General features: G+C 41.1%; 1 protein-coding gene across 1 annotated transcript; it reads right to left on the bottom strand.

Moving 5' to 3' along the window:
• Positions 1–8,611: 8,611 nt before the first annotated feature.
• On the bottom strand, positions 8,612–10,936 carry LOC103711295 (amidophosphoribosyltransferase, chloroplastic-like). Its single transcript, XM_008797380.4, has one exon. The coding sequence runs from the start codon at positions 10,561–10,563 to the stop codon at positions 8,911–8,913; it is 1,653 nt and encodes a 550-aa protein (XP_008795602.2). The 5' UTR covers positions 10,564–10,936; the 3' UTR covers positions 8,612–8,910.

The raw sequence follows: 10,936 nt of genomic DNA, 5'->3' as shown, positions 1-10,936 counted from the left end.
TATTACTCGCAGCCACGAACAATATAGACCTATATAGATACGGATATGGGTAGTGTGCATCTAAGCATCTTCCAATGGCTACTAACCTACACGGCCCTTTGAAAATGAGCAACAAATAAAAAAAAGTCTTGAGGAATCAGAGAATCTTTGATTCCCACATCCTAATTTTCCCAGATAAGATAAATCACCTCCCAAATGGTTTAGATTATCTCTAAAAATCAGAATAATTAGATGTGCAAGGTCACCCAATCCGTCCAACTTCCCATCTTCTTTTCTTTTAATAGATCAACTCCATTACATAAGTTGATTCTAGACTTTTATTCTATATCATGACATAAGTAAGCAATTCTTAATTATATCAAACTAATAGCTCATTAATTGATCTTTGTAGTTCTCTCTATATCAATTTGATCCTTTATCCATACAATAGATAGACCATACCTATTTCTTCTCATTTTGGCCCTAGTGAAGTTTTTTTCCTTGTTATAGTTGATCAAAGCTATTGCTTTGAACGGTGCATATATAGAAAGCCCTTTTTTTCTAGTATTTACTAGTTGATTTGATTTTTTTTTTCTTTCCATGGTGGAGATAGTCACACGTAATAATATTTTATTAAAAGCTTTATATTAAAAAATATATTTTATTCTAGTGCTTGTAAATAATATTTTGAAGTCTTTGTATGCTCTCTATTGCTTGTGTGTATAAAGCGCATGTTGTAGAATAATAACCTTGATCATAGGGATCAATTTTAAGTCATATAGCTTCATAAGAATTCATTAAAGCTTCCGTATAATTTGCTTTGGATTGAGCCAACATTTGTTACAGTTGTTCATTCTACTCAAAAAATCTCAGTTCTAAAATTCTGTATGCATGATTTTCATCTCATGCGGCAATAATGTCTTCCAACATCCAAACAACCCCTTCAAGTCTATGCACGGCAAAGCTTTCATACTATATTAGCATGATCTGCACTAGTTTGGGTTTCAAATTTTAATTAAAAGAGTAGTATGATTTTCATCTCATACGGTGATAATGTTTTCCAACATCCAAACAACCCCTTCAAGTCTACCTATGCATGACGAAGCTTTCATACTATTATATTAGCATGATTTGCACCAGTTGCACCAGTTTGGGTTTTAAATTTTAATTAAAAGAGTAGCCGATTTGAGTATGGTTATTTCATTTATAAATTATGATCTTACTAATTTTGAGGAATAAAGAAAGAGAATCATGGCAATTAACTCTGTCCATTTTATCATCCATACACTAGTAGTTTTTTTTTTTTCAATTGTAATAGGAAGGATAGGACTAGGTAAACCGTGCTCTGAGTTCTCAACATTAGAAAGATGTCATAAGCCTCTACATGAAGCTGAGAGATGATCCTTCGCTCTACTGGCATACTAATCAACTTGCACTATTGAATGAGGTGTTCAGAAGGCATCCCCAGACCTGGAGCTTTCTAGGATTAGTTTTCAAAAGAAAGTGATCCTTTAAAGCAAATACTGTTCCAAGTTAAACCAAGCAAAATGATTAAGTATATCTGATGACAATTTCGCTTTCAATAAGCCAGTTGTTCAGGTCATTGTTTAAGATGCCACCTTTTTTGAAAACAACCCTTTTAATTCTGTGTTGATTTAGACCAACAAGAAAACTACGTGGATCAAAAGCAACGACATAATTATCATCATTTATAAAACTGAAAAATCATGGCAAAAATTTTATTCCAAATATTTCACCATCTAATCACATCACATCCAGCAATCATCAATCAATTATATAGAATTCATATGCTAAGCACTTTTTTTTCCTTTTATTCCTCATTTCAGCATGCCTGAGCGCTAGTTTAAATAGTTTCTACTTCACAATGTTCTGATCTATTTTGTTGTAACTAACTAAGCTGAAAGCTAATTATATCATTTATGATCAGGTAAAAACCTAAGCAGTCTCCAAGGTTACCACTGGCTTAATCAGACTAATTTGCTTGAAGAAGGAAAGAAGTCTGACAAAGCTTGTAAGCTTTGTGGACAGATTGCTTAAAACAGAGGGGGATGCCAATCAGCCAAGTCATGGAGCCGAGGCTAGTTGGCATAATAGCTTCATTCTTGGATTGGCTACCGATCACTGTTATTCTCTTCTACCTGTCAGTCTGATGTAGAGATTTGAATTAATAAAGATAACATTTTATTATACAATTAGGCAATGAAGACGTTAAATACGGACTGTCATTTCTGCTGTATAAAGCTGTTATAAGGAAATAATGATTAAATAGCATTCATTATACCATATGCATAAAGCTTAAATGAGGTCTCTTAAACCATTAAAAGCCAGTGTTCTACCCTTTGCTCTATCACAAGCTCCTATCATCAGCCTGTCCCACTGACGCAGGAGATACATGGATAAGAAGTCTTGGCATTTAAGCGGCCGCATGCCAATGTGAGCTCTAAATCAAGAATTTAACACTGGTTATAATTAGATAGGTCCCATAATCTCTGCAACAAGGTACTATTGGACAAAAGAGACCTGATGATGATAGTAGCAATGCAATTTAAGTATACAAAAACAAATTCAAGATGCTTCGGCACTAGACCTGGAAAGAGTCGGTTGCTTTTTGGAAAGCCAAGTCAGTAGGTTTTTTTAGCCAACAATTGGGATGGATGTGAATCTTTCTAGGAGCGATAGCGAAGCCAAGCCGTCAAAAGGCGAGTAGCCCTTATAGCAATAGCAAACGGCCTACTTATAGCCCTTTTTTTTTTCTTATTTTGTTTAGGCGCCCCTTCTTAGTTTGATAAATTCTTCATGGCCATGGTGAATGAAGCTGGATTCAGACAGAGCTCGGGTGATCATTCTTGGTTTGTTCGTTATACGGCTTCTGGTATGGTTATTTTGTTGGTCTATGTTTACATGAGCAAAAAAATTCTGATAAGCTTTGGTGGCACCAAAGCTTTGCATACAAGGCCTTGCCACTTGCACTGGAATGAACCATCAGCATATGGTGCCCATGAACTCAGATAAAACTGATAGTAGTGGAAGACTATAAAACCAATTAGGATAATGTGATTACAATCACATATTTCAGCACATGAGAGAAATTCGGCTAGGTAGTGAAATCCAGAATTTAAGAAATGAGAGGAAAATTCATTTGCTGTCTAGCAAGAACTCCACAAAATTAAAAGCTAATACAAAAAATAACATTGTAAAAAGTGTTAAGAGTTGGAAGCTTTACCCATCAACTCATGTGAATCAATCACAAGAAACATCACTAGTGTCAGCAGGCCAAATATTCTAGTGACCAGTCCATGATAAATTTATGAATTATTGAATAACTTGTACCATTCAGCTTATACTAATATGTAAATATATATAAGAACTTGTGTGGGCCAAGGGAAAAAAAAGTGACTTCGTATTGCTATGCAGAAAAAAGTGCCAAAGGAAAACATTTGGCCACTAATTTTATTGTTATGAACACAAAGCTGTTGCAATGTGGATAGCCCAAAATGCTCTTCAAAATAAGAACACCAGTGCATGTAGTTCAAAGGAGATCAAGAACTGCTTAACATGAACATGTTTCATTGCGAAAAATCAATACACAACATGCCACAACTTCCAACTAAATTCTAATAAATTAAACTGTCCTAGAGGTGCATGTTGTTAACTTATTTTCTCTAGTGTCAAAAAGATGGCAACTCCAACATGGTTCAAACAAAGAAAATCTTAGAGCATAAAATGCTCAGCAGTTTCAAAGCATCCCATCCTTGACAAGGTAAAGCAAACCTCCAGTTACCTCTTGGTAATAGCCTACTAGGTAAAGATCAAATAACTGTACAAAAGATGATTTCAATTATAAGTTTCCATTTATGTTTTTCAAAGAGTCTTAGCCTCCAGCAATTTAGCTGCTAAAATTCATGCGCATAGTGTTTGAAAGGCTTTCCAGGATAGATCACAACAAATAACAAATAATGTACTGATATAACATACAAAAAGAAAAGCAGCCAACTTAGTAAGAGTATTTTGTTCATGTGACAAGCATCAGAGCATTACCTCCTCAATCTCATCGCCTTCAGGTCTCTGGACATGCATTCTTTAGTAGAAAGCATTAAGTTTTGTTCTTACAAATATATTAGGCTCGACCTATGAACATGAACACAGTACATGTGTTTTACAACTAGGTGTTTTCAAGTCGTTGGCAGAGCAATTCTTATGGGATAATTGTATCATCGTTATGTGCAATCACATGGTAATTAGAAAATTAAACTAACTCAACATGGACATGGAGGGCTATAATAACTGTCCAGGTTGGAAGATATAGGAAGTGGGTCAAAAGAAAAGAATGTATAAGGATCCCTAGATAATATGATTGAATAAGGATCTGTCTAAAAGACAAAAAGAGGCATGCATAAGTAAAGGCTTGCTACTGTTCATGAAAACCAAAATATTGGTAGAAGTTGAGGGGATGATTCTTTTTATGCCCCATCTAGGAAAGATTAAGGAGAGAAGAGAACTTAACGAAAAACAAAAGTAGAAGGTGTCGCACTACAAGAATCAAGATAAAAAGTACTTTTACATCAAATAACTTTAAAATGACCTTAACTTCAACATCTACATCATTTTGCATTTAAGGCGCCACCAAAATGTTTAGAAACCATAAGAAGATTCTTAAAATCTGGATATGGCTTCCTCAGCTCCACTAGACACAAACAAGAAACTTGTGGTCAACCAGACTATTACTTAAACAATAAAGATTTCCCTATATGCACATAACCTCAGATTTTTTTCAGACAATTGAACACTAATCGACCTCCCTACACTTTACAATTAAATGATACATTGCTTCATTGTAACTAATGTAGGGAAATGTAAAATAACCTCAGACTTCTCTATATGTAGAACCTGACAGGCATTAGTTACCTCCAATTTGTTCACAATTACCCTTGAATTCTTTAAGCCTTCTTAAAAAAATAAATCTAGGCTCAACCAAATTAAACGTTTAAGACTTCCATGGTAATCAACAATCTGAAAACAATAGTTCATACTAATAATGTCTATCACAATTTAACTTTGAATAATGAAAACTATGTTATTGTCCATCATACATGAAGTCTCAGGATCCTCCCTGTAAATAGCATGATGACATTCTTGATCCATTCTTCCAAGACATGAAGGTATGATGTATATCACTATGCCTTCCTTGCCCTATCAAGGTTATTGCAAAAATTAATGGAGGCATGCGTAGATCCTTTTCAAGAAAGGATCCAGATGTTGTTGAAGAAAGAATTTTGATGGTTTGACATAATATTCTATGTCAGAATTTCTATGAACAACTGAATCACCATATCTTCGTCACGAAAAGTCCAGTCATGACCTCTTCTTCCTTGATGTAGCGGTATATTTGATTAATTTTCACGAAGAAGGGGAAACAATCAACAAATGAAAAATTTACCTTCTCAAGTTAAGACCTGGAAAGATTTCTATGAGAGTAGGAAGTGATAGACAGGAGGGAATAGGTGTTAGGAACCTTCAACATCTCATTGGCATTAAAAATGTACTCCTCTCTTCCTTAATTTTCAAGTCCAGCAAATCCTATAATATAAATTGTTAATGACTAATGAATCGCCCTCCTTGCAGACCATGCTTCTCTTCATGGATGTTAGAAAAAAAAAAAGGAACAAAGGATCCTTTTCTCTCATAACAACTGATTCCAACCAAACTTCAAGAGGACATTTGCACAAGATCATGACTCCTTATTTGGAGGAAGCAACTAATGGAAACAAATTCAGTCTCATTCTTAACAACCATACAAACAAAGAAGTTTTACAGAAAAATGCTCCGCTCAATTACTTTGAGACATTACCAAAAGAGCAAGGTGTAGTATACAGAAGAATACAGAAATGTATATGCAACATCCCCTATCCCTTGTGAATACAATGAAAGCCAGCGAAGGATTCTGTTGGTTGTAATTCAGGACAGGATGAGACTGTAAGATGTTAAAGAGGGCCACAAAATCTCATAGCTCAGGATCATGGTATGCTGAACCGGCCCATACCGGTCGGTTCTGCACATACCATACTGGTCGGTTTTGCACGTACCGTACCGGTACCGAGGCCAACCGGTACATTTTAACCGTAGAAAACAGTTCCGGCTCCATAGAAGCTAAAACCGACTAGTTCCCGCTGCGTATCGGTGCAAACCGGTCTGGTTCGCACCGGTACCACCTTGTACCGGACTACCGGTGGACCGATTCGCACCAGTACGCGCGGGGCAGCGCGCCCACACACGCGGGAAAGAAGAGAAAGAAAGAGAAAGAAAGAAGAGGAAGAAGAAGAGAAAGAGGAGAAGAAGAAGACGTACCGGTACCAAGCCTTGCGCGGGGAAATACCTTTTCTTGCTCGCAGGAGAAGGGGGAAAGAAAGGAGAAGAAAGGAGAAAAAAGAAGAAGATTCGAGAAGAAGAAGGAAGAAAAAAAAAAAGAACGCGGCAGCGCGCGTCCCGCGTGCGCGGCTTTGCCAATGGAAGGGCGGGGAAACACATGGAAACGCGTCCTGCACGCGTGGGGCAGCGTGCCCGCGCACATTGGGAACCGCGTGGATGCACTCCCGCGGAGGACCGGATCGGTACCAAACGGTCCAGGTCGCCACCAGTACGCTGACCGGTACCGGTTCGGCATCCCCTGCTCAGGATATTTTGTGATAAAGAAGGCTCAAGAATGCAATATAAGCATAGCAAAGGTGAGAAAGCAAAGGTAGCAAGGTAGCAAAGCTAGGTAGGATAAGGAACCTATATATTGAAGTATTCGAGCTGCACCAATTGGAGACAAAGTTGTAGAAAACAAATAGAGATGGTATCAACTTGCACACAGAAATCAAACAAGGTTCTTTTAGGGAAAGGGCTCAGTCTATGTGGAAGTGTCAAGACAGAGAAGGTGATAACACAGAATATATTATCAAAAAAAAATTAAGTAGCATGAAATGGTAGTGCATAAATCCTTATAGGAAATATTTGCTGAAGGTTTCACTAAACCTCAATAAGTCAAGATAAAGTTTCACAGTGAAATGGTTTATTAAGATACATAATGCTATATGATGTCACATATTTGCTGCAAAAGCTTCATCTGCCAAATAGGCATCAGTCACAATATGTAGCCAAGTAATCCAATCAATCAAAAAATCATGGTACAGGAAATATCAGAGGGTGAACAAAAAGAAATTCTACAAGAAAATTTAATAAATACAGTGTAGATAAAGGGAGGCATAAATCAAAAACATTCTTGAGTGTAAACATGAAAAGTCAACTTTTAACATGAAAGTTCAAACTTAAATATATATTATGAGGAAATTTAGTTGTATAGATAAATATAAATGTGGTGTGCTCCCACGTTCGAAAGATAAGAAGCAACAAATGGAGGACTTCATCATGTTATCATGGCTTGTGCTTAAGCAGGGTCTGCTACCAACATGAGCCTCGTAAGTAGCACAGTAGAAAAGCATGAGTTGGGGGTCATCTAAATTCCTACGAAGCGAGCCATAACTCAGGCTTTTATGTTGAATGAGAACTTTTTGCATACTTCTCTTTTATGATAAATATTACCTGTAGCATGACTTTGTCCCCAAAATCTGCAAGTAATATCATTACTTGTAATAGTTTTGCACAATGATGCACTAGCATAAAAGCAAAAACATTGACCTCGTTGAGATACTAGTCTTTCAATTTGCACAATTACCATACATCGTAGTGATTTTATATTTATTATTGACTCATTGCTTGTATATGCACAATCCCTACAAACAAATTGAACATCTTGTGTTAATATAAACCCTTAACTAAGGGTCCACTTTCATTGTTTTTGTTTTCAAAAGCCCAAGAAGCAGAGAAGAAAAGGAAATAGACTGAGTAACAAGTATGATGAAACCGTTTTGTTTTTCAAAATTATCGGTAAAATCTTTAGAGCTTTAGAAAAAGTAGCAAAGACTTACTGTTTTCAGAAAAGAGTGGGCTTTAAAGCTAGGAAAATAGAAGTTTGTGGACATGCTCTCTTCAACATCAATCTCCTTGTGGTAATTCACTAATTTTAGAGAAACAAAAATACACAAAAAACAACAATGTCAAACAAGCCCTTAAATAACATCACACTTCCAATTCCAATAGTGAGATATAAAGACATAGACAGTCCCATGAGAAATAAAAGCATTCATTGATTTACACAAATGCTGGGAGTAGTAGAACAATTCGGGGCTTTGTGGATTAAACATTTGGAAAGCTAAAAGTTATATTAGCAAACTGATATATCTATAGAACAATTCCTTGCTATAGCATGCAGGTTGACATGGAAGAGATTTTTTGACTAGTTCTAATGGCATATCAGTTCCTAAAAGTTGAACTGGCAATAAAAAAATTAGCGACAAAACATGGTTGTTGGAACCACTACAAGCTGATCAAACAGAAGAAAACAGTAGTAGCTCTCAGATTGAACAGATCACAGACAAAGATCGCAAAAAACCTATGATGATAATATAATACAATAAGCTTACTAAACACTGAAAAAAAAAGATATTAGAACTTAAAGCAATCTAACCAACCACAATTAGAAACTGACTCAATAAAGAAGGAATATGACAAATAGAAGAAAAGTACAAAGCATGCGTTGACAAATTATATCTTCTGATCTAAAATATATTCCATACAACATGATCGTTTGGATCTGAAGATATCGTGGAAAAAGGGTATCAGCTTAATACAAGATGATAAATATCTCTCTCCCTCTGAAAACCACATCTCATCACTATAACTAAGTTATGGAAAGGTAAAAATACAGAACGGTTAAAGCAGAAAACAAAATTTCCTCTTCTGATTCTTTCGATACCAACATAAGAATTTGTATAAATAAGCGCCACGATCTGTGTAGAGAACGCATTAACCTCACTCTTCCATTACCTTCACGACCTCGTGCTCCCTCGGCGGCACAGGATAGCTCCCGGAGAAGCACGCATCGCAGAAAGTGGGTGCCTCATCACCGAGCAGCTTCCTGAGGCTGTCAAGCGAGAGGAAGGCGAGCGAATCGCAGCCAATCTCTTTCCTAACCCCCTCCACATCCATCCTATTGGAGATGAGCTCCTCGGCCCTCGGGGTGTCGACCCCATAATAGCAGGAGCCAACGATGGGCGGGCTGGCAATCCTCATGTGGACCTCGCAGGCGCCGGCGTCCTTGATGAGCCGGACGATCTTGGACGAGGTGGTGCCACGGACGATGGAGTCGTCGACAACGACAACGTTCTTCCCCTCGAGAATTCCACGAACAGGTGCGAGCTTGAGCTTGACGCCGAGGTCGCGGATCTCCTGGGTGGGCTGGATGAAGGTGCGGCCGACATAGTGGGAGCGGATGAGGCCCTGCTGGAAGGGGATGCCGGAGCGCTCAGCGAATCCGAGGGCAGCGAAGAAGCCGGAGTCCGGGATGGGGATGACGACATCGGCGCCGGGGGCAGGGGAATCGGCGGCGAGGGCGGCACCGAAGGAATAGCGGGAGGCGTGGACGGGGCGACTGAAGACGACGGAGTGGGGAAGGGCGAAGTAGATGTGCTCAAAGATGCAAGCTTTGCGGGGCTTGTGGGGTAGGAGGCAGAGGGAGGTGAGGGAGAGGTCCTGGCCGTCGACGACGAGGACCTCGCCGGGCTGGACCTCACGGTCGTAGTCGGCGCCGATGAGGTCGAGGGCGCACGTCTCGGAGGCGAAAACGACGGCCCGGGAGGGTCGACGGAGGCGGCCCATAACGAGAGGGCGGAAGCCATGGGGGTCGCGGACGGCGAAGAGCTTGCTGGCGGTGAGAAAGACGAGGGAGTAGGCTCCCTCGATGGCGCGGCAGGCCTCGACAAGGCGGGAGAGGAGGGGGCGGGAGGTGGAGGTGGCGATGAGGTGGAGGAGGACCTCAGTGTCGGAGGAGGTGTTGAAGATGGAACCGCGGGCCTCCAAGTCGGTGCGGAGGGCCGCGTAGTTCACGAGGTTGCCGTTGTGGGCAACGGCGAGCTGGCCGAAGCGGTAGCCGGCGAGGAAGGGCTGGACGTTCATCGGGGAGGAGGCGGCGCCGGCGGTGGAGTAGCGGACGTGGCCGATGGCGGCGGAGCCGGGGAGGGAATCGAGCTTGGCCGGGGAGAAGACCTCGGAGACCAGGCCGAGGCCGGTGAGGGCGCGAAGGGTGGTGGAGTCAGAGGCGACAATGCCGGCGCCCTCCTGGCCGCGGTGCTGGAGGGCGTGGAGGGCAAGGCAGCACAGCCGGGAAGCCTCCGGGTCGCCGATTATGCCTACCACGCCGCACTCCTCCCGGGGCTTATCGTCGAACAGTGGGAAAAGGTCGTTGGCGACGCCATCAGGCGATGAGGGAAACAGCTCGCCGGAGTCGGTGGCGAAGATTGGGAGCAGGCGGCGGTGGGGAGAGGAGGTAAGGCGGTGGCGGAGAGAAAGGCAGGGTTTTGGGAGGGTTTTGAGGGAGAGGGGGAGGAAGGGTTTGGGGGAGCCGGGGTGGGCAGAGGAGAGGTGGCGGGAGGCGGCGGAGGCGGTGGTGGAGATGGTGGCGGCCATTGGAGAGGGGAAGGAAAGATTGGAGGCTTTTGGGTTGCGGGGAGGGAAAGGAGGGGGCGCCCTTGGATACGCGCAGTGCCCGCGTCGTCGTGGTGGCGGGGATTTGGATACGGACTCGGGAAAGTTGCGGGGAGCTAGATGGAGTTGACTTCTAAAACCAACCGAACCGGGTTACCTGTTCGAGTTAGAAAGCAGCGCAGTCCCATTCCAAGTTCCGCATGGTAGGGGGATTACAAAAAATCTTTACGACATATTAAAGGAAAGTCCAGAGCTTCCCATTTCCGAAGAAATGCATGTCGGGAGTACAACATGCTTACCATATTAAAGAGAAGAATTAAATGCATTACACTGGGATATTATATGAGAATCCAGC

This window comes from Phoenix dactylifera, unplaced genomic scaffold, assembly GCF_009389715.1.
Source record: "Phoenix dactylifera cultivar Barhee BC4 unplaced genomic scaffold, palm_55x_up_171113_PBpolish2nd_filt_p 000167F, whole genome shotgun sequence".
Lineage (NCBI taxonomy): Eukaryota > Viridiplantae > Streptophyta > Magnoliopsida > Arecales > Arecaceae > Phoenix > Phoenix dactylifera.
This window is presented reverse-complemented; position numbering and strand designations above follow the sequence as displayed.

Coding starts and splice junctions, on each gene's coding strand:
- LOC103711295 (XM_008797380.4), bottom strand. CDS start 10,563: ATGGCCGCCACCATCTCCACCACCGCCTCCGCCGCCTCCCGCCACCTC.